This window comes from Lepidothrix coronata, unplaced genomic scaffold, assembly GCF_001604755.1.
Source record: "Lepidothrix coronata isolate B3197 unplaced genomic scaffold, Lepidothrix_coronata-1.0 Scaffold174, whole genome shotgun sequence".
NCBI lineage: Eukaryota > Metazoa > Chordata > Aves > Passeriformes > Pipridae > Lepidothrix > Lepidothrix coronata.
In genome coordinates this window covers 1,406,806-1,430,992 of record NW_016690354.1, presented here as the reverse complement: position 1 = coordinate 1,430,992, position 24,187 = coordinate 1,406,806, and the positions used below count along the sequence as shown (strand labels likewise).

Below are 24,187 nucleotides of genomic sequence, written 5' to 3'. Positions count from 1 at the left end.
CTGAGGCACAATACCTCTTCAAGGACAAATGTGAAATAAAATAGCAATAACTGTTAATTTCATTAACTACTTTTGTATAACCCTTCTTGCTAGCAGCAAATTATTTTCAAACATGGCTTTTTCTTCTGTTGACAGTAAAGAACTCAGTGGTACTAAAGGAGCTGCTGATTTAATAACAGATTCTGCTCATTGTGTTTCTCAAAATATTTAGTTAGATTACTAGAGAAATTTGTGCTAATTGTATTGGTTATTTTAGCCTTTGATTCTCCAGCAGCAATTTTAGGAAGTAATCCACAAACCAAGCATAGATTAAGTGGCATTCATCTGTTCTGGTTTGGCCTCCAAATATTAGCCATTTGAGCTGCTCACTCAAGGCTCCCTTTAGGGCAACTCACCCCCTAAGGGAGCGCAGAGGATTTGCCTACTTCTAAGGTAGGTTAGATGAACCATCACCTCAGCATGAAAGAAAGTGAAGTCTGCACTATGGCAGTGACATACATGATTTTTTGACCACTTTGCTCAGGAGTTCAGTGCTATACACACCTGACTTGGGCACTTAAAGACTCTTCCAAGTCAGCCTTGCACAGTAAAATGGTGCTAGTAATAGGAAAGACCAATGTTCATGAGGATGGGGAATAGTGTTTGGAGAGGATGAATGATTGAACTAACACTTGAAAACATTCAATATGAGTTGGTTACTGCCAGAGCAGAGCATAAGTTGGATTTCCATTGCAGAGCAGTAGAGTACTAGGGGCACAGGGAGTTCTGTGAGAAGGAGTGGGATAAAAAAATTGCTGAGGGTTTTAATACTTGATAGCCTAAGGCTACACAAGAAAGAAAAGAAGCTATTGCAGGTGCAGAGATTCTGGACAGTCAGATGAAGCTGGAGAGCACAAGCTATGTGAGCAAACTGAAGTTTCAATGGGCCACTGTATTCCCCACATAAAACTCTTCTGGAATACAGGAATGGCTCTTTTCTTTGAGGAAGTACAGTTCCTTTTGCACAATAGTTCATGCAACAAATACTTCTGCTGGATATTGATTAGGGATACAGCCTTACCAAATTGGCTAGTAATAAGACCAGGACAAATTGAATATGGTCCAGCTCATGGTAAGGGTTCAAAAATGTACCTGAAACCTACAGAGATGGGTTGCATAGCTACTGCCATTTCTTCATTGGAAAATACAAAGCCAGGCGCAGAATCAGCCAGAAGCTGCTACTGCTTCTGCAGCATGAAAAGAAAGTATGTGTGGGATGTACTAAACTGGGATCCAGCTCCTAACTCCAAGGATTAGACCGGTCCAAAAGCAATCTCATGACCAGTTTGGGATTAATTAGTGTGTTTGAATGTCCCATGGTTTGAAATAAACATACATATGTGACTGTGAAACAGAGGAAAATATCCCACAAAAACTAAAGCGTAACCGAGTGATTAATCTTAAACTACCTCGTAAAGAAGAATTTTCCACACACGCAACAAATTGCTTTTTGAAACAGAGCTTCCTGAAATTCCCACAGCACCTAAAACAACTAAGAGAGTTGTGAGCTGCACAACAGCTTAAACTGCTCAGGGAAGAAACAGGGTGGAAATACGGAAGAATCTCATTTGTACTGTAGAAGAGAGGAAGAAACTTAGAGATTTCTGGCAATGGAGATGTATATTTTCAGCTGTGCTTAAAGGTGTCCCAGAATGCTCACATAGGAGAGAGGGTCAAGGTTGTGTCAAATAGCAGCAGCTTCAGAGGGGAGGAACGTGGCTGTCACTGTGCTGTGGAAGGGTATATGGGTAAGTCAGGTACCTACCAAACCTCTGCCCTTGAATCCTTTTAAGCTACTTTCATCTGATTCATGTCTGTGCCGAGGTGAAGAGTAATGTTCCATATGGAAGTATTCTGTTGCCTTTCCCTGCTGAGACAAGAATGTCTTGTTGACTATGGTAGCTACAGAACATACAGAGTTTGGAATGGAGCTACCCAAGCCTGTCCAAGTTGCAGCACCTTTTGGTGACTGTCACTCTGATGACCTCAGCTATTCTGCAGAGCTGAAGTAACCTCCCTCGTTGGTAAAGAAGTTCAAAGTTGAAAAAAACCCAACCATGATAGTCTCTAGTCTATGGTGTGGCCTCATATATCATATATATCATAATGACAAAGGGGAGCACATTAGGCCGAATATCAGTCAAAATTAAAGAAGCTATGCATGCTTGCAGGCTCCATTCTTCAGGCTAGGTAAGTGGTCCCAAAACCTAACTATAGCAGGGCAGTAATGAAGTATTTCTGTATTTATGACTTGCCTGTATTTTCCTGTTTTGGTTTTCATTTTGGTTTTTTTTGGTTTTTTTTATGGTCATGTAAATGGAAAATGTCAAAATATGTAAAGTCCCAGGAATGTCTTTGCATAAAGCTTCACGTTTCTCAGTGAAGAAATTATATTGATAAGACTTTCATTTAGGAATTAATCTCTTTCCAGGTTCCCAGTATAAGCATGTCTGAGACCCCTTTAAAGTGGCTTGATATTAAAAACTGAGTTTCATCAATTCCTTGCATCAACAACAGAATGGGGTCACCAAAGAGGACTGGACCCTGTGCCAAAATCCCAGGATCCCCCCATGATTCAGTAAAACACAGTTACATCTAGATTATTTATTGTTTCTGAGGCTATGTGAAAGGTTTTAGCTATGGTGATTCTCATCTTTCTTCACCCTTAAAACTTCTTTTTAAAATGGTTGCCTTTTTTCACCTGAATGCTGAATTAGGGGAAACTGACATCTCTGCCTGGTAGTCAACCATCTGCCAGTACCTGGCCCCCCGGGCTGAGCTGGCCACCAGAACATCATCCTGACAGAACCAGCTGCTGACGTACACCACATGGACAACCCAGAAAGTCTGCTTTCCATCTGGAACAAGATGATGAATGCAATAGCCAGGCCAGCAGCTATTCCAGCAACTTTTCCAAGGCCAGAAAACATGGTGGCGGATGTCCAGATATCTCATGACAAGTATAATAACTAGGACATTTTGTCATTATCTGTGGTGAATATTCATAAGGGAAATACACAAGGCAGTAACATTCTCATAAGACCATGCAGATCCTCAAAACAGCAGATTAATTCCACCATATTCAAGAAGGTTGCTTGAGAGAGAAAGAATCTTTTGTGAATTTCAAGCACTTGTACACAAAAATAACATATTCTGCTGCTAATTTGACACCATCCGAGGATAAAACACAATGAAGGGAAACAGGCCGGCCACCAAATGACATGTGTACTGTGTCTTATTACTGGGAATCAATTTATGCTAATTGCAACAGAAAGAAGGGAAACACAGCTAGTTGTTTTAGGCAGGACAAATGAGATTTTGAAACTTAAATTAAGGCATGTAACAGACACACAGGCATTCTGTTATGTAATAAGACCCTGATGTTAGCAGGCATAGCCATTACATCAGTGGAGAAATGGGGACAATGGTAGGGGAACAGTTTATTGTAAGCAGCATTTTGCTATCTGTCATTTGAGAAATACGTTGTTTAAAGACAATTCTCTAGGTCAGTGGAACTGAAGTTTGTTATGGATGGTAAGGAGGCTCCTAAAGGCCAAGCCTCAGCATTATTTTCAGTCAATCTTCATTCAAGTATTGCACTTTTCTCATTAGGATTGGCAGGTACTTTCAGCTCTACTTGACTGCAGCACTAGAGGTGTTTTCTACCACTTGAATTGATAAATTCATCAGCTGCCCAGGCCACCGCTCTGTCAATAATCCACAGCTCTAGCAGCTTAACTCATGTGGTGTAGCTGCTGTTGGTCAAGTAGGACTGACTCAAGAGAGGCTGGCTTGAATGTAAACATTGGCACATGTTGCCCAGAGTGGTAGTAGATGCCTCATCCCTTGAAACATTCAAGATCAGGTCAGGCTCTGAGAAACCTGATCTGTTTGAAGATGTCCCTGCTGACTGCAAGGAGATTGGACTAGATGACCTTTAAAGTCCCTTTCAACCCAAGCAGTTTCATGATTCCACGACAAATAGGTGCTGTGTCTCTATGCAGTACTCACCCCTCCCAGCATATCTTTATGTAAGAAGGGTTTTTTCAGACTAATTGATCATTACATCTGGCCACATGTGGCTCTGAATCTAACAACATAGTTGCAATCTGTCAGTGATTCTGCAACAACTGTGTTCAGATTACATATCAGATCCTTCTGGATTGATTTACACAGCTCCTTCTCTCAAGGTAACCAGCCCTCTGCACAGATACTCACTGTGTGCCAGACAGCACTGTCCACCAGAGGCCACACTGGTAGAACCCAACACATAAAACTCTTCCAGCTTCCATCACACCTGCTGAAATCAGTTGAGTGTAACACCGTTTCAGAGATGTGAATGGCTCTGTATTCTCCCTGGGCTACTCTGGAGCAATAAGGAACCAGTGAAGAATCTGTTGAGCCTATTGAATCAGCACTAAAGGAAAAAGAACCAAAGATAGTAAAATCCTATGAAAAGCTACTGAAACATGACTTTTAAAGCTGGTTACAGTAGTCAGCAATACTGAGGAACTCATGGAAGATATTAAGGAGTATGTTGTTTGTTTGTCTCTTCTGAAAACAAAAAAAAAGATTTTTTACTAACAGCATGAAAAACAGCAAAATTGGAATGGAAATGATGACAATTACAGTGAAGGAGTAACGGTGACCATCAGGAGCAAGTTCTACCCAAAGCTGAAGTGAACCATAGAATAATATTTAATACTAAAGAGCTGCCTTACTAAAAACATTGACAAGAATCTGCCTACCCCAAACAAAATAAAATAAATCCCAGTTCATGTTTTGCTTTCTGGTACAGGAGACAGTGTCATGGCACAGTGGAGGCTGGCTGCTCCCCGAGGGTCAGGTGGCCAGGAACCAGCTGGAGTAACACGGCCAGCAGGACAGGGACTTGCCAGCTGGGGGCCGTCCCACAACACCTGAGTAAAGCAAACAGGGCAGACCTGGCACAACATCCATGGTCAGCCAAGAGTCCAGATTGCTAGATAAGTCTTCAGAGACGAGACGGGTCTGAGATCAAGCAAGGAAATCAATCCTCAGGTCAGGGTCAGGTCCAGTGGTGGGGACCAAGGTCAGACATAGTCCAGTGGTTACCAGGAAGGCTCATCGTGATGATGCACATCTGAAATCAGGTGAAGAAGTCAGATCATGGATCAGGGTCTGGATCAACAGAGTCTGTGGCAAGACACAGGCATGGCTGTGACAAAGTTGGAGGCAGGCATGTCCTCAAAATAACTCAGGCAGGAACTGATGGCCCAGGGCTGAACTGAAATGTGGCTCCTGGGGTTGTGTACAAGAGGGGTAGGTGGAATGCCAGGTGGGGCTGCTCAAGGCCATTAAAGCCTTTTGTTCCACTCAGGACTCTAACACAAAATTTTGCAACTAAACATTTTAGTCCCCTGCCTTCAAGGTGAAAATCTGCTGCTTCTTTTGGAGCACTTCAGGAAAATTAATCTCTTTTTCTACTTTATTTATACCTACTGTTTATCATGATTTTTTTATCATCACCATTTTTACCCCATGTATTTTCTCCAGAGCCAGAACTTAGATTACAGAGTTTCCAGAGAGAACTGGAATCATTTTCATCAGCACAAACCACACAGTTATTTGGCTATATAAGGATGCAAACTGTCCTGGCAATAGCATCTTCCTCGCCAGATCTGAAAATAAGAAATCACCACTGTCAACAGAAAATTCTACAGACAGATTTAAATTTCCACACCTTTCTCCACTCCTATAGCTGTGAGTATCTGCAAGGTCTGTAGTTGAGGCAAAATAATTTGGCCTTTTTGCTCTTGGCAGTGAGTAGTGCTGAGGAGTGAAAGGCGTATAATACACACATTCAACTTAGATTGTGTTCAATATGTTTGATACTCCAGCAGAGGGGGTGGAAGCACATAATGAGCAGTGTCCACTTGTGACAAACACCTCAAAGTATGAGTTAATGTAAAGAGAATTAATTGTATTTTTCTGACTGTGTTGCTTCATCCCATGAGTTTACCCAGACAGATTACCAAGACTGTTTGTGGTTTACCTTCCCTAGAGGTTGGATATGTAGTGGGTACCCATTCATGCATCATTTGGAGGCAGTGACAGAGATGGTAGATGTGCTGTGCCTCCAAGCCGATGGCCTTTGGAGTGCAACTTGTAATCTGGGTCACAATTAGCAGCAATCTGAATGGGATTTTCCTCCTCACAACCACTGAAGCCACCTGCAATCCCTGGTCTGTTTGTGTGGATGGGACTTCATTGGGCATTCCAAGAAATAAGGCCCACAATGAACTTGCACTAGAACTTAAAAAGAGGGGGATTCAAGATTACTTTGAAAATGGAGCACAACTAAAGGAACTAGAAAGTATTTGCTGCCCTGGAGGCACACCTGCAGGTAATCTGCAGACAAATTAGGCTTGCAAAAGATTTACAAACTGATTATTGTAATCCAGGGCAGCTTCTTTCCTTTTCCTCACTTTCTGCAACCACTTGATCCCTACCCCAGATTATGTCTCTCTGTTGACTACTGGTCTCCAACAGGGTCTGGGTGCCAGCTCATAGGATTCCACAAACCGACATGAGTCAGTCCTGATCTGTCCATGAGACAGCGCACTTCCACAGGAGACCCAGGGCTGCAGGGAAAAGTTTTGAAGTGATCCTCAAAAAATGTACTTCTTTGGAATCATTGGTGATCTCAGCACAGTGCAAAGGTCATTGGTCTGTGGAATGTACCAGTCTAGAATGCAACAGTAAACCACAGCTTTTGGGTATTACCAAACATGACTTCTGATCACAGAAAATTTTTTATTTTTATTTTTTAGTAATAAATTTAAGCCAGTCTTTCAGTTTTGTTGGTGCAATACTTCATTCAGTAACACCCAGAATTAAATGACAGTATGAACATTGAGTGTTCAGAGTCATCAAGCAGGGAGCAAGTATTTTGTGCTGAGAGATTGAGTCCTGTGTACTAAAAGATACTTTAAATATGCATACTTATAAGCATGCAGAGGTGGGTTGACATTTGTATCAATCTTGTTTTGAACAACTGTAACAACTGTAAAAAAAAGTAGGGATCAAGCCTGTAAACACATCCATACCCTTCAGAAAGAAGAGCACTTACATAAATACTTTATTTTTTGTTTTGTGTGAATACTAAAAAGATGGGCTTGTTAAATAGTCTGATGGTGTTAAAGGGCTACTCTGGTTCTTCAGTAGACATTTAGAATTTGTGGAGTAGCTACACTTATTAAAAAAATAAAGAAAAATACCCCGCAAAAAGATCAGTAACTGAATTCAGTAAAAGATTTTGTTAAGAATTCAGGCAGAGTAATTCTAAACTCCCATACATGTATTTGGCACTGTCTCTATTCTTATGATTCATAGCTACAAGAGGCCTTTGGATGGGGAAACTTCATTGACATATTTTCTGAATACCAAAATATGCTGAGCTCCCAGGTGACGATGGCTCAGAAATGAATCTGCAGGCAGAAACATTTTCTTCTCTGGTGAGGAGGAATTTGACTCCTTTCCACAAGGCCTGAGGATATCCAGTCAAGCAGAACCCTTCCCAGCATCTTGTTTCATTTCCCAGCTGGTCAGATGATCCAATGAAGCAATATATCTCCTAAGCAGGTTTTGGCTCATGAAAATGTGATTGTCTATCATAAAGCCAGTGCCCTGCAATACTTTTAAATGGTGTCTGAATAGTATGGTATCATAATTAATCTGAGAAGCGGCCGTGCGTTGAACATATGATACAAGTTTGTTCTTAGCTCCCTCCCAAGTCTGCCTGTTTGTGTTGGGGTCCCACTGCTTCCTCTCCCAACAGGAGTCATTTTAACCACAGAAGGGGAAACATTTGCTGTCTTAATACCTATGAAACAAAGAAACCCCTTCCAATTTTTTTCTTCCTCTGTTTCCTTATCTCCAAAAAGTTCTCTGTTCCAGACATACTCTGTTTTCAAGTATGCGAAGTTTGTTAATTAAGATCATTAGGACATGAGTAGGAACAGGGGAAAGAAAGTAACTTTAAAAAGTAGAGAGACATTAGGAGATAATAAAGCTAGAAACACATAGAAGAACTCAGGTGAAATTATGCCTACAGCAACAAGAAATAAGAACCATCATTTAAAAAAGAACCTTGATGGGCAGTGTAGGAAAGGCCTTGATTGGTGTTTAGTGTTCTGAAAGGGATTGCCTTCATGCTCTATTTTCAGAGTTGGTAGCTGTGTAGTGAGAAACAGCTGCTTTAGATCATGTCAGAAGCAAAAGAGTGTTCAGACAGTGAACTTACCTTCTTGATCTTCAGCTAGAGGAAATTTGCAGACTTTTAGTGAATGTAAAATCATGGCAACTCACTTTGCCTGGGGACCTGAGACAGCAGGTGCCTCACCTCACAGGATTGAATGTCATGACAGGAAAGCAGCACTGGAGTGTGTTTACAGTGGTCTGTTTTGATCTCCAATCTAAATAATCAAATCAATGGCCTCTTCTTAAATGCTACACTGAACTTCCCCAATATTAATATACAGACTACAGCAAAAGCCAATTTTTGTGGTGTATTGCAAGATCCTGAGCCAAGCAACTGCTTGTCTTATGGCTGTTCTTTCTTTTTCTAGCGAATGTTACGGAATTCTTGACCTTGCTGTTAAGGTCATTGATGCACCACAGTGGACTGCAGTGACAGAGTCAGAGACTCTCTTCAACTCGTCCTGATCTCATGGGCCATAGCTGAGCAGATTATTCAGCAAAAGAGATGGAAAGTAAGAGATATAAGGATCAATCATTTCTTTTCACTGTACACAGATAAACACATGTCAAATCTATGAATAATCCAAAATCAGTGAAGTGAACTGCACTAATAACAGTACAAGTTGTTCACATGCACATCCAATAGCACGTTACCCAGGAAGATTCCCCCAAATCCTTCAGCCATCCCGAACTTGAAAATTTTTAGTCTATACTTTGAAGCCAAATGATGCTATGATTTTTTTCTTCTGGTGAAGTCCTACAACTATTTTGTTTTGAAGTTCTGGGGATTCTAAGCTGAGAAAGATGATTTGATTCCCAGGAACTGAAAACTAATAGTGCATTATCATGTCCCCAACGCCAGTGTTTGAAAAATTTCCATAAAGCTAGTTTTAAATATCCCAGAAAATTGAACTTGCTCCCTTTTCCACAGTAAAGGATATACTTCCAAATTTGGTACTTTTAACACTGTTATTTGATGTTTCTTTAGAACCTCTCTTTGCATCTGGTGTTTTGTGGTGCCTTTAATAAAGGCTTTTTGATTGTTGTATCTGTTTGTACACTGTAATATATTGTTAACACATCAGTGGTTATATCCAAGGTGTTAGAGCTATTTCCTTCATAGCGTACCAGCAGAGCATGAAGAATTATACTAGGTACAAATTTCATTTAGCATTTTCATCATGATCTCACACTAATAAGCCTCATTGATGCCACAAAAATGTGCATTGTTGGTACAGAGTGTACAAATATTACCTGAAAATAGTCAGATGTCATTGAAGACTATAGTATAGGACATAGGACGAAATTTTAAAGCAAAGAACTATTTTGAACTCCTTATCAAGAGCTTCTTTGGTAAGGTAAGAGCTTATTGATGGGAAATGGCAGGGAGGAAAAAATCTGGGCATATTAGTGGGTCACTGAATAACTTACATATGTAACTTACATATGTAACTTACATATATAACTTACAATATACTGAAATTGTAATAAATGCAGAAGATAATGGGGAGGGGGAGTGAGGCACCAGCCTTAAGACTGGTTTTGTCAAACATAGTTTGCTTTAGCCTTGAATGGGTGGGAGAGGTTCTGTGATTATCCTCTCTGAATACATTGGAATAACCAAAGTTCCTGCTGAGCAGGCGAGACTGCTTTGGGGTAACTTGGCAATGTGAAGCAGCAGTGTTTTGTTGCTGCAGCTTTGAAAAGCTACCTCCTCAAGCTCATGAGCTGTGGGAGAAACTTTCTACCTCATAGCTCATGTCACAAGGTTGCAGCTGTTCCCCATGTGGCACAGCTGCCCAGCAGTCCTGGTGAGCACCTGAGCTGCACCAGCAGTCGTGCCACGAGTGGCCCTTTACACTCCCATGGCACAGGCTTATGGCCCAGGGCAGGATGGTACTGAGAAAGGGTGGAGGAAAGCGACAGAAGCAAATGTTCAGCTGCCTCCACCCCTGCCTTCCTTCCCCGTCTCGCCTCAGCTGCAGGTCTCACAAGCCCTCTCCCTGCTCCCTTCCCCTCCTCCTGTCTTCCAGCGCCTCCCCCCTCTACGGCTCCTGCCAAGTACATCCCACTCAGGCCCTGCCACCTCCTCCCCATCTCTCACGTGAAAGCTCAGGTGAGCCGCAGCCCTGCAGGGCAGCCGTGGCCGCAGCGCTCCAGGCAGGGCTGTGGGGCAGCAGCCTCCAGCTCAGGGGGAAGGCACGCCAGCCCTTTGGTCAAAGGCCCTTGCAAACATCTGCCTTCCTGCTTTCTCTATTCCAGGAGAGCTCTGCCTTGTGGACTACTTGCTGCTTTAACTCTGGGCCCCTCATATACCTCTGGCAGTGCCCCCACTCCTGCACTGTAGACCCTTTTCCTTTCCCAGTCAAAATATATACCCTTATTCTCCCTAGAGACTCATAGTCCTTCTTGGAAGAGCTGCAAGGATCCAACTATTTCATTTTAGTTTGGAAATTAAATTTAATTGTATCTTAGGTCATTGCTTTGAGCCTTATAATTGCCCACAGCTGTAAATGGCTTTATCCAGTGGTTCTAATTTGGAGCCTCGGAGCAAGTAGCATTGTAAAAGTCTGAACTAACTGACTTGCTGAAGTGGAAGAAAAGGACCCTTGAACTCTAATCTGCAGTGGATTTCTCCCACATTTGCTTGGGCTAGAGAGAGAAAAAGATAGTTTATTTTTTTATATTTTTCTCTTTTGTAATATGGTGAACAGATTTGAACACTCAGGAAATATGTATTCATGGCTTCATGTAAATGGAGCTGAGAAGGCTCAGGATATGGGTGTCCCTTCTCCACAAGCTCATTAACCTATACATTCCTTCACATCCCACTGAGTCAGTATGCTGAAGAGCAGCAAAAGCAGTTTCGTGCACTGCTGCCAGGGAAAGTTGGATTAGGTACAAAACCCAAATTATCCTCTGAGAGTGGCGTAGAACTGGATCACATGGCCAGAGGGACTGTAGGATCTCCATCCCTGAGACTATCCAAACTCAGCAGGAAAAGGACCTGAATAACTTCACGTAGCCTTGAAGATAGCCCTGCTGCTAGAGATGTGTAGGACTAAATACCTCCAGATGTGCAATCTTGCCTAAAGTGCTCTAGGGTCCATCAAAGGTACCAAATAGCAGGACAGCTTCATTTTGTACCCTCACAGTATAAAAACTGTTAACAAGAAAGCACCATACGGAGCAACTGTCTTCCAAAGAAAATGCATTGTTTTGGCACTGTGCTTTTCCATCCTCAGGATTCCTTGGCCACTCAGATCAGACCTTCATGGTTGCTTTGAGATATATGACTATGTATCAGCTGACTGTGTGATCAAGAGATCCCCTTACAGAAGAAAAAAAGTGCTTATCTCACGTGCTCTTTCCACCATAGTCCGATTCTCTTGCTCTGTTCTTGCTGGATGCCACACAATGGCCTTTGGCAGCTGAGTTTAGAATCCAATTTAATTTGCAAAACCAAGAACTCCTAACATTACCTTTTTATCTGCTAGGGCACATATTAGCTTATCTTTGTCTCTTTTCCTCTCCAGTTCCTTCCTGGAGAGAAGCTGGTGATGTGGGACAATATGGGCAGTGCGGAGGACCAGGGTGTGCAGAGGTATGGCAGAGATCAAGCCCTGAGGTTACAGAATGGTAGAAATGTTCCTGCTGTGTGGGACACCCTCACAGTGTGAGACTTCAGAGTCTCACATCATGCAGTTCATCCCTCACCACAACAGCCTTCCCACCGCTCATTCTCCCCTGCGTGTGTCCATTACCCTCCAGTGAAAGTAAATGACAGTGACGCTGACAGAGTGGTAGGTGACTTGCTGTGAGCAAGAGAAGTGCTGGACCTCACAATCAGCTGAAGCAATTCCAGGAAACCAGGAGATCCAAAAGTATGTCAAGATAAATGATTTATAATTAAAAAGCAGAAAGTAAAAAAACGTGCTCAGGTGTATGTAGACTGATTGAATATAAAAGCAAAGAAGTGTTTGTATTTACTTGTAACCAGGTAGAGACATAAAAGCTAAAGTCACAGGATTTGTCTTAGACAACATGTGAGATAAACAATGGGGAAGCAGCATGAACTAAACAGATGAAGAGGGATTTGGAGATCTCTTGGATAACAAGAAACTGCAAGGCCAACAGTACCTGGTTTACTACTAATACCTTACACAAGTTTGCTTAGGAAATGGTTTCAGAAACACCAAATTTTAAAAGACAGAACAGATGTGTTTCCAGTGTCAGAACTCCTTTAAATGACATTCCTCTCTTTTATTTCCCCCAAACAACATTGTATGGTCCTCATCTGTGGTCTAGCAAGAAAAGGTAAAAGGAAACAAAATTTAAAAGAGAAAAAAAGGAGTAAAGGGGAAAACAGTATGAAAGACAGCAGGAGTACAAAGAAGCATAAAGAAGCGGAGAAATAAATGTTGTAAAGGAACATGAAAGAATCTGAGGTGAGATAAAACATGAAAAGAGGAAGAGGAGGGGGATAATTCTCTGCTTTGTCTAAAAAAAAAACAACAGGCACCCCTGGAGGAAATTTTTATAGAAAAGTCCTTATAAAAAATAACATCTGTCATGAAAACCTCATACATTTCAATTTTGGCTTGGCAAGGATGATCATTTATTAGAGAAAGTCTGGTGTATCCTATAAGGAAGAATTGGCTGTCAGAACTAGACATATAGGGAGTAGCATGCGCAGTGTACAGATTAAATTAATAAGCCTGACCAGAGGAGACATCAACACTGACTGCTTTACATGTCCACTGCCCAGTCATTGTCAGTATTAACTGCTCTGATCTCCCAGAGGTTTTGGTGTCACGTCTCTCAGCAACAGAGAAGGAAGGTAAGCCAGCACATGTCAGTGCTCTCCAGGGCAATAGGGAATTTTTTAAGAAGGTGAATATATTGTTACTGTGGTAGACCCTGCACCACGACCACCCCTCTTCCATGTGATCCTGTGAGACAGGTGTTGGCACCTGCACTGGTCTTCTCTTCTCTTGCTTAATGCCATCTATGGGCACAATGAATGTCTTCTTTATTAGCTGTACCAGAATCGTAGAATGAACAGGGTTGGAAAAGACCTCTGAGATCATCAAGTCCAACCCTTGATCCAACACCGCCATGGTTACTAGACCATGGCACTAAGTGCCACATCCAGTCTCATCTTAAAAACCTCCAGGGATGGTGAATCCACCACCTCCCTGGGCAGTACTCAAAGTGTGGCCTCCCCAGGACTAAGTACAGGGGCAGAGTCACTTCCCTGGTCCTGCTGGCCACACTGTTCCTGATCCAGGCCAGGATAACATTGACCTTCTTGGCCACCTGGGCACACTGCTGGCTCATGTTCAGCTTCCTGTCAATCATAACCCCTAGGTCCTTTTCTGCCTGGCTGCTCTCCAGCAACTTTGTCCCTAGCCTGTAGCGCTGCAGGGGGTTGTTGTGGCCAAAGTGGAGGATGTGGCACTTGGTCTTGTTGAACCTCATCCTACTGAAATCAGACCAACTCTCCAGCCTGTCCAGGTCCCTCTGAAGAGTCCTCCTGCCTTCCAGCAGATCAACATTCCCCCCTAGCTTGGTGTCATCTGCAAATTTACTAATGGTACACTCAATCCCCTCATGCAGATCATCAATAAAGATATTAAACAGAACCGGGCCCAACACTGATCCCTGGGGGACACCACTAGTGTCCGGCCGCCAACTGGATACAGCCCCGTTCACCACCACTCTCTGGGCCTGGCCCTCCAGCCAGTTCCTAACCCAGCACAGAGTGCCCCTGTCCAAGCTGTGAGCTGCCAGCTTTTTCAGGAGTATGATGTGGGAGACGGTGTCAAAGGCTTTGCTGAAGTCCAGATAGACACATCCACAGCCTTCCCCTCATCCACCAGGCAGGTCACCTGATCATAAAAGGAGATCAGGTTGGTCAGACAGGACCTGCCCTTCCTAAACCTGTGCTGGCTGGGTCTGGTCCCTTGTCCATCCTGTAGGTGTTGTGTGATTGCACTTAGGATGCAATAACTTAGAAGAAATATTCCGGCTCATATGTTATACGCATTTTTATCAGATGTTTTCTGAAAACAGAATGCAGTACTATTTCTTTCCCACTCTTGTTTCTCTCTCTCCCTAGCAATGCCTGGCCTTTTCTTTCCATCTCTTGCTGATGATGCCATCAGTGGGCATAGTGTTTGCCAGCAGCAGAAAGGAAACCAATCTCCCTTTCTACCAGAGCTGTAATCTGAGCAGGTGGGACAAAACTAGCTGGGTACACCATCACCTCCCCCACAACAAGATTCCCACTGGGAAATTTCTGAGACTTGCAGCGTAGGACTGAGGAAGTGGGGAGAACTGCTTTCTTCTGCAGAAAGAAGCAGTGTGCGGGGGAATGAGGTATATTCCCAGGCTGTCCTAATGATGGATGGACTCTATGATGTTTTTCCAGCTGAAGGCAACATCTCAAAGACTGGGCATCATGAAATTTCTTGAGGAAAAGCAGAAGCTAGCTCAAGTTTGAACCACAACAGAATTTTTTTGCTGCAGTCAGGATACATACACCCTATGGTGTATGTATTCTCAGAAATGAAGGTTACTGTGGCTCCTTCCCTCAGACCTGAGTTCCTTTCCAAAGTAAAAATTAATTTGCCAAGGAGTCATGAGCATCCACATCTTGTTCTGACAGGCAGTTGGGATGTGGCCAGGATGTGCACCTGAAAAGAGGGACTGCAGGTGTCATCATGAAGTACATTAATCTGATAAACATTTTGTCCTTTCCACCCAGCCTCCTGGTTCAGTATGCAGGACTGTCCTTCTGAAGCTTTCTGAAAGTGCTGTACCTGACAGTATATCTTCACCTCTGCCTCCTGCTATGACATCTGCTACCTCCTGAATTAAGACAGACTTGAGAGGTAAAGACTGATTCTCATATGTTGAAGAAAGGTACCTCTTTCAGACAAATCTGTATCAAAGAGGGGTTCAGGAACCTCCCTTCAGCGATTCTGCAAAATCCATCTTTTGTCATGACATGTCAAGAAAAATTTTGTGTTCCAAATTTGGGCGTGGAGACTGTGTCTAGCAAGTAACATTTTCTTGCAAACCAATCTCCTGGTGTAGGTTTTGCTCTGTCCCATACCACCTTCCAAGAGCCAGAACTGCAGCTGTCCCTAAAAGCCCTTGCAAAACATTGGTCACTCTGTGTGTCTTATCTGCCCCTTTTTCTTTCTTGAAACTGTGCTGTTGTGATTTCCAGAACTGATTTGGGGAAATAAAAAAGAGAAGTCACACAAAACAGAAGTTCATTGCAATAGTTTTGTTTGCTGTGATGTTGGACAAGACAAAAAAGTTTTCTCCATTGTGAAAGTATCACAGGATCTTTAGAAAGTAGGAGGCCAAGATCTTGCAATAGCCTAGCTTTTGGTCCAATGGCTAAACCAGAAACCTGAGAAATACACTATTTCAGGTAGAAATTACACAAATTTGTATTCAGATGTTTGATGGGGGAAAAAAATCACCCCAACTTGATTTTTCAGGATGCATTTTTAGTCCCAAGGTGGAAAGTACCAGCTCTTCAAAGAGCATGGATATCATTGACAAAAAGAGAGGAATATACTGACAGAGATTTGGAAAATTTGAGGGAAGCAGAGCACTTGCTCAAGACTTCTCTGTGTCTGATTTGCAGCGATGCCTCTGATAGGGGTCTTCTACCCTTTTTTCGCATTAGAAATCCTTCCTTGGGGGACTCTGGCTTTTATACTTCTTGTTATATTTAATTTCTTTCTCTCCCCTTCATTGTCATGCCTCATCCTGCCACACATCTCAGCAGAATCTCCAAAATCCATTTCCCTTCTGTTACATCCTGGTCAAACAATGGTTGGCACTGAAAATGACCCAGCCTGCTCTGTTGCTCTCACATGTGATTCTCTGCAGGCTCTGCAGATGAACACTGGGTCATACTCCTGGCATGACCAGCACACTCACAGTAATATTCTCATCTACAGGTGCCAAACATACTAAAAAGTTAAAACCTCCATGCAAGGAGGCTGGGTTGTGGGAATCTGGGACATGTCACTCAGATGACATCCTCATGCAAAGAGTAGAATTAACATTTATTAATACGGGTTTTTTTCTAATGCATCAACACAGAATATATTCAAGGAAGAAGGAAACATTAAAGATAAGCCATAAATAATTTTTCCCTTCAGAGGAGGGACAAGAACACCCCACTGAATCCTCCTCTTTCAAATTCTGCTCCAGTGATTTGAAGAACCAGTATCCTTTCATGAAACAGAGATGACCTTTTCCACATCGAGATGTTGACTGTACAAGGAGTCAAGGAAAGTACTGAAGAATCAGGACCCTCATCTGTGAAGGAGGAGAGTGAAAAGGGGCACAGTAAGTCCTTGATATCAGCCTGAGCTATTTCATCTAGGATTGATCTCCGGATTGGAAAGAGATGCAGACACACAGGATGGGAACTGAGGTCCTTCAGATCTAGGACTTTATGACAAGCTTGCTCATTCTACACTGCAAGATAAAGTATTTGTACAAGCTCAGGTTGAGTTTTCATCAGCTTTCATGAGCTGGCCTTTCTCAAGGATACTCCCTTGGATCCTTCATCCAAAGTGGAGCTTCCTTCTTCAGACAAATTTGACTGCCATTTCACAAATACGATAGCAACTTGTGAAGCAAAGAATGTTATTCCAGTTGCTGTAAGTGTTGGAGTCTCTGTTTCCCTTGACATGAATTGCAGCACATCTTTCTGCAAAGAGTAAATTGGGTTCTCCAGGTTTCCAGAACCTGAAAAAAAAGTTCCTCTGTTAGAAATACACTAGTATGCCTGACAGTGGAAGTGAAGTCACCTCAAACAGTTATGGAAGAGAAAGGGAAGGTTACTGTGATAAGAATCAGAAGCCATAGTTTTGACTAGAAAACTAGTCAAGTTTTCTGACTTACAGGGCAGTTGAAGACAGAAAACCCTATCCGATACATACCTGCCTTAGACAGTGTATTGGTCACTTGGACTGAGGAGAAGTGAATTACGGAACTTTCACCACTTCACCAGGATACTCACGTGGCTATCTTCTCATATGGAGTCTGATCCACCCACTGCCATTGCCCATTTTGGTAAGAAGTTAAGCCTATGTAGTATTTTGTTTCATAGGTGTTAGTAACTTTTTCTTTTGCCAAATTGAAGAGGAACTCCTGGAAAAAAGTACATTGTCCATGAGGTGCAGGATGGAGCAGAGGGAGTAATCAGGAGTCCCTGTGGAGTGGGGCTCATGACAGAGGGGACCTGGTGCTGCAGGGGTGCAGATAGGACATCCCCTCTCCTCTGCAGGGTGCAGACTGAACAATGCCCCCTCCCCTGTAGGACAAGGAGGGGCTCTGAGTCCCCTCCAGGACCCAGCACTGTGTCTATGGCTGCTCTGCCCCTCTGAGCCTTGTGCACGTACCTGCTCTTCCCTGCTGTTGATCACCACCAGGTGGGAGCCCATCCCAGTGCAGTTCTGTTCACTCCCAGCCCAGGACATCGTATCAAGGGACAGAAAATAGCAGCTGTTTTGAAACCTTCTCCAGCGCTTCGGGCAGCACATCCAGCCTTCCACTGTGGGGAAAAAAATCCTGCTTTTAGACAAGGTGTGTTGTCCTTCATCTCTGTGAGTTCAGTGTAGGTTCCCAAGTGTTGGGAGGAGGGGTGTGGTTTGAACCACACCTTTGGTCTGGACAGAGGTAAATGCTCTTTTCAGCACTCCAACAAGTAAAGCTGTCAACATCCTGACAGACTCCTGTCACAAGCCCCCTACCTGAAGACCCTTTCCCTTTCTCTAGCTGTTCTGCCATGTCCATGCAACCTCTGTTTGGTGAGAGACATGGCTTCTGCCTTACCCTTCCTGAGGAAGCAAGATGGGAAGTAGTTGGCTTGCACTCCTATGAGAACTCTTCCATCAGAGAAGTATTGTCCAAGCTCTCAAGTCATGCAGATTGGCAGATATATACAGTAAACTGCTCTGACAGCCTTGCTGCCACCACAGTCAGTTCCTTAAACAGTCAGGTTATCCTAGAGATCCAGCTTATAGCCAGAAAGTCACATGATGGATTAAAAAGCAACAGATATATTCTCACAAAGCATGAGGCTACATGAGACTAAATTTCTGACCTGAGTTTCGGAACTTCCACTGCAGGCATTCTAGCACTTGATATTGCCATCACTTCATGCGTGATTACAGCCCAGCTCTCCAACTACTCTGAACACTTGACAACATCCTCAAATCTCTGTCCTGCTCACTGACTGTGATGCCTGTGTCAACAGGAAGGAGCCAGAAAGGATGGAGCTGAACAAACCTGGACAAAAGGATGAAGCATTTGCAGCTAGATTAGTGAACCAGACTAACAGTTGAGGGGTTGTGTGAGCAGAATGAAGGTATGGAACAACCCACCCTCTTCCACTGGCCCAGAACATGTTTTCATGGCATCCTAAGTAAAATTGTGCAATACAGCATCTTCTTCCCTCAAATCCACATCTTCCTTCCTTAAAACAATTCAGTTCTGACAATGACATTCCCAACCTCAAAGGCTGAGTGACACTAGAGTAAATGTTGGTGAAGTACTTTGTGCTTCTTAGGAGGGTCTCAACATCACTCACTTTTGTCTGCAGAAATCTTGGGAATGCAGTGCCACTCCGTAGAGTTCTGGAGTAGAGTCTTGTATTGGCCATAGCCTCCATGAAGTAATACAACTGGGAAGAGAGGAACAAGAATGAAAGTGCTACTGTCATCCTTTCCTCCTCATTCATAGGCAACCTGTCCCATCCTCCACCTTCTGGCTTAGAGCTCCCACAGAGACTGTTACATGACCAAGCTCTGAAATCTGTATTGAACAAAGAGGTGAGAAACAGCAGGCCATTTCTCCCACTACCAGTCAGCCCCTCCCTCAGATGAGCTTGTCTCACCTCCGCTGGCTGAGAGACTCATTTTCACAACTGACAAATCCAGCTTAGACATTCTTTGAGAATGGGGCCAGGAAAGGGAAAAGTAAGTTGTGGGATAGGCTTAATAAAGGTGGAAAGGGCTGTTTTGGTAAATGGCACTTGTCTGTTGGCAGAGAGATTGAGATATTGTTTTCCATTTGACAAAGGCCATGAAATGATCCCTTCATCCCAGGGGAAGTAAGAGACCCTGGAACCCACCAAGACAGACGGTCACAAAGGCAGTTTTGATGACAAGGACAGAAATAAGGAAAACCCAGGGGTTCAGCCAGGAGCAGCTTCTCTCTTCTGCTGGGGCTGAAAAACACAAAGCAAGAGTGGGAATCTCCCAGCCCAGAGTCAGGGGCAGCATAACCCAGATGGCTCTGTAACCCAGCACCGTGCTGGTACCCTTGTTCCAAGGACTGGGGAGCTTCACAGGTGCTGTAAGCAAGTCCTGCTGCCTGTCAGTAGCCGTGGGTCAGACCCACAGAGCAGAGTAACACAGGGGCTGCCCTGAAGCTGCTTTCTTGTTTTGCTGGTTGTCACAAGACCTGGTTATATTCTGCCCAAACTTCACTCCTTCTTTATGCTATCAGACATCCTTTTTCCTCAACTCATCTTCCTTGTTACCCCCGTTTTCACTGAAAGCTCTTTCTGTACCTCTCTCCTCTTCATCTCACTTTCAACCTTCTTTTCCTCCGCTGCTTTTATTTTGGCTCTATACCACAAGCCCCTTTATGCAATAGCATATATTCACCCAAAGGACTGACTCTCCAGCTCAGTGTTTGCACAGCCAGACACACAGAAATTATTGTTTCTAAAGGGAAAAAAGGCACTCAGAAGCTCTTGGAACAGCCTTGCTTGGTCCTCCGTATTGACACCAGAGATGGGAGCAGTGACCTGTGCTCAGCTTGATGCAGATTGTTTTACCAGGGTAATGATAGTAGGATAGCACTCTTCAGTCCCATCAGTTACACAAAAAAACACTGAAAGGAATGGCAGACCATAGTCTGCCTGGGCTTTCATTCCCCCTGGCTCTAGGATAAAGGTCATTCTCCCAGCCCAGGCACTCCCCAGTTCCCTCATCTGTTGCACTGCCCTTGTCCTAAGCCCCTTCTCCTGGTATGAGGACAGCCACCATACCATGCCCATTATCCATCCCAGCCCCATATTTCCCCCACCTCTTCCTTCTTCTACAGGAGGACAGAAAGGAAGGCTACGTGGTTACCTGCAGTTCCAGGACTGACTCTCCCTTGGCAATTCATTCTCTCCACCACTGTATCACTCTTCTCCAAGAATCCACGTTACCAATGTGGCCAGAAACACAGCCTTCCTACTACATAGGGCAGCTCCCACACTGGTGAGGAGCCTTCACAGCCTCTAATCTGGTGTGCGGGAAAAAGCCATATCCTGGGTGTTCCCCACTGTACATGGATATTGGGGAATTTTCATCATTTCCCTGCAAGGACATTTCACAAGATGCTCCTTGCAACAGAGAAACTCACAGAGGTAAAAGAAAACAGATGAAGAGTACCGTCATTTCAGCTCATACAATCTCCTTTTGCACATACTCAAGGAGTTTCACAGGACATAGCACTGGCCTTCTCTCTTTGGTATTTGCTCTTTCCTGGTGAGGGAATATGTGTGTGAAAATGGCAGCTCTGCTGGTATTTGCCACTAAAGGGTTAAACCCACTCACAACATCCTGCAAAAGGAAGTCCAAAAACGGCAAGAAAGCATATCTGTGACTCATCCTCAGCAGTGCCCATACGAAGCCCGAGCCCAGTAACCCAGAGCACAACAAAGAAGTTGCCAACATTATTTTTAACTAACTGCTCAGGGAAAGAGGATGGAGCTTTGAAATGAGAGGCTGCATATGACCTGTCATTGTGGAGCTGGAGGTTAGAAAGGATCACTAGACAATGCCAGAATCCCCGTGCTTCTGAGAAAGAGGAGAATCGGTCTGAAAATAAAGTTTAGAAGAAACAAAAACATTTTTAACACAGAGGAGACAGAGAAATGGGAAGGAAGTGGTGTTTTGACTTGGTCATGACTACAAAAGGAACAACCATACATGGTGGTTCTAGCACTGCTCAAGGTGACTTGAATGAAAATCCTGCATGACAGTGTCCCTAAAGATAACCTGGAGGATAAAGAATCACTACTGGATCTCATTGTACCCTGAATGGACTCAGATGGGTACCCAGACTTTGCTCTTCCTTGTTCCATCAGCTGGTTTCTCCCTGTGAAGGGGCATGCATGGGTGCAGTAAGGAATGGGGTAGGTAATAGCAGTAACAGAGGGATATCAGCTGAAGCATCAAAAGATTAGGGCACAGAACGGGTTACAAGTGAGGACAAGCCTAAACTGTATGTAGAAGATATCCTCTGAACATGCTTTTTGTGCACACCAGGCTTCAGGCAGGGGTGGACCCTATATTTCTAAACACCTTTACATAACCAATGTCCAAAAGCTCTAACCCCTCTAGAAAAACACATTTGCACAACAATTTTTGCAACCTCCAGTCTCCCACCACCACCACAGGAAGCACAGCTGCACATCCCCTTTTCTGGAAGCAGGGTTCCCCTAGTCCTACACGCTTTCTGCTGGGTTTGTGTGTATGCACACCACTTCCTACAGCCCACTGACCAACAGGCCGGTGGGACAGCACAGAGTCACGTACGCACACTGCAGTTGTGAGTCTGTACCTGCTGCAGCCCTGACTGCCACAGTGCAGGATGCCCACGGCATCCACAGTGAGGGTGCTCTGTTACAGAGAGATACTGCAAAGTTATAGAACAGCCTGGTGGCAGCTGCCACTTCCTTCCCATTTCTCTGTCTCCTTTGTGTTAAAAATGTTTTTGTTTCTTCTAAACTTTGTTTTCAGACTGATTCTTCTCTTTCTCAGCAGCCTTTTGCTAATTCCCCAATTACTGTTAACCTGGTGGTCCTGTTCTACTTTAATCACAGTGGTTTTGGGGCAAGTGCCCCTTCAATTAGTTTCAGGTATTCAATTCACACAGCTGTTTGCACTTACATTCCTGTTTTATCACCTGCTGCTATGCAGGCCATTTGACCAACATGAAGGTCTGTTCAAACATCCTCACAAGAATTCACTCGGGTGTGTGCAAAAGCTCTAAAACAGAGGGACAGCAAAGGACTTTTTTTCAGCATCACAAACCAAACTGCTCTTCCCAGGAAATCAAACAGCTGTTCTCAGAGCATTCAGGTGACTAACTTGGAAATGAAGACTCTCAAAATGGTGATAGTAACCAAACTGTGCACTGGCCTGCAAAGAAATTCTTCAGTAGTCCTGGTGCCAGGTAGCTGGGACCATGGATGGGAGAGATTACCTTCAGTGGAAGGCTCTGGAACCAGTGCAACATTTCCAAACCGCCAGCAATTTATTTCTCTTTCCTGTTCCATAAACACGGGCAGCATGCTTGGGGAGAAAGTGGATCAGTGACCTCAATCTTCCTGTACATCTTTCCTCAGTTGTCTAAGGAAAGATTCTCTGTGGTTTTCTATTGAGGAGGATCACCCAAGCGATTGGGAGAGATTTAAGGCCTGGAGGGACTTGTATGGGGCCTGAAAGGACTATTAATCCACAGACTTTCACGTTATTCAACAGTTTATTACCAGTGTATTACCATGTTCAATGTACTCCCATGTTAATTCCCCTTGGTTTGTATTGCCCAGGGCTTGTCTGGACTTGCCCTCAGGTTTTTCCCGCCAAAAGTTGTTTACTCCCTTGTTCTTCCCTGGTTTTCCCGCTCACCTCTCACTGCTTGGCTGATGAGTGCCGCAGTGCAGAGTGAGTTCCCATTGGTCCTTTCCCCTGGATACTCCTAAGTTCCACCCATCTTTTCCTTATTCTCCTATCTTGTTTCACCCTGAGTTGTCAATCCCATGCTCCACCCCAGTTATTGAACCTCCCCTTACCCAAACCTTATATAAATCCTTGTTTTCCCTAATAAACTGGCCATTACACCCTGACCTTCTACTGTGTCAGAACCCTTTGTGTAGTGTCACGTCCCTATTCCCTTTTCCCTCGGGCCGTGGCATTCTATCTGTTCCGGTCAGGAAGAACTTCATGAGTGACCCTTGATATTTTCACTTCACAAGTCTATATGTCAGATCAGTGTGCTGGAACAACAGGGTGGCACCTGGCAGGACTGAATTGCCAGGAAGCCGTGAGCCTGAAGCACTGAAGGCAGTGCTATTTGATCATAAGGAATGCCCTCCTAAAAGAGGCCCTGGAGAACTCTGAATCTACTTTCACTGACTCTGGAAGTATAGACAAAAGTCAACAAGCATGGCATGGATATATACACGGTCAATGGGACATGACCTATGGAAAATGTTGCAGTCACTCAAGCTTCTAGGAAAAGACATAGAATGACACCTCCCTTGGAGATACTCAGGATCTGAGAACTGGGAGCCACAAGCAGGAAGATAAAACTTCATCGGCTTTTTTGCCAAACTATACCACACAGTAAATCAGTTGGAACTCCTACTCAGGAGGCAGAAACAGAGCCAATTACCTGCTGGGAGCACTGAAGGTGCCTAAGTTTAGAAGCAACCAGCCACCTGAAGCAGGATGGAGAATGCTTCAGAGGGTTCCAAGGACCAACAAACAGCAAGTATGCTCATGTTCAGAAATGAACTTGCTGAATCTAGTTCTCTCTTTCTCAGGGGTTGATGGCAATTTCTCCATCCACTTGAATTCCCTAGGAAGTCCTGCTTTCCAGTTTTCTTGAATTCAGAATGATTTGAAGGGAAAGACTTTGCACTAGTCAAACAAAGGCAAGTAGCCCAGAAGGAAATACTAAAAAGAGAAAGGTAGAAAACCCAGAAGAAGTGCTACCACGGTGTGACAATACCGGAAGAGAGAAATAATCCCACAGGGAGAGGGATTCCAATGTGCCTGGTTGCTTTGCACTCACACAGAAT

The 24,187-nt window shown here is 43.8% G+C and overlaps 1 protein-coding gene across 1 annotated transcript; it reads right to left on the bottom strand.

Moving 5' to 3' along the window:
* Window positions 1–16,904: 16,904 nt before the first annotated feature.
* On the bottom strand, window positions 16,905–20,499 carry LOC108504728 (C-type lectin domain family 4 member E-like). Its single transcript, XM_017830075.1, has 6 exons — window positions 20,463–20,499; window positions 19,454–19,549; window positions 18,911–19,003; window positions 17,721–17,872; window positions 17,339–17,469; window positions 16,905–17,064 (listed from the first exon to the last, which is right to left on the bottom strand). The coding sequence occupies exons 1-6, from the start codon at window positions 20,497–20,499 to the stop codon at window positions 16,905–16,907; spliced, it is 669 nt and encodes a 222-aa protein (XP_017685564.1).
* Window positions 20,500–24,187: the final 3,688 nt, after the last annotated feature.

What these genes read in the sequence shown, in the direction of transcription:
- LOC108504728 (XM_017830075.1), bottom strand. Translation starts at nt 20,499, where the DNA reads ATGAATTGCCAAGGGAGAGTCAGTCCTGGAACTGCAG. An exon ending in CAAGATTTCTGCAGACAAAA is followed by an intron (nt 17,873 to 18,910) that starts GTGAGTGATGTT and finishes TTTTCCCCACAG; the next exon opens with TGGAAGGCTGGATGTGCTGC. An exon ending in CCATATGAGAAGATAGCCAC is followed by an intron (nt 17,065 to 17,338) that starts GTGAGTATCCTG and finishes CTTTTTTTTCAG; the next exon opens with GTTCTGGAAACCTGGAGAAC.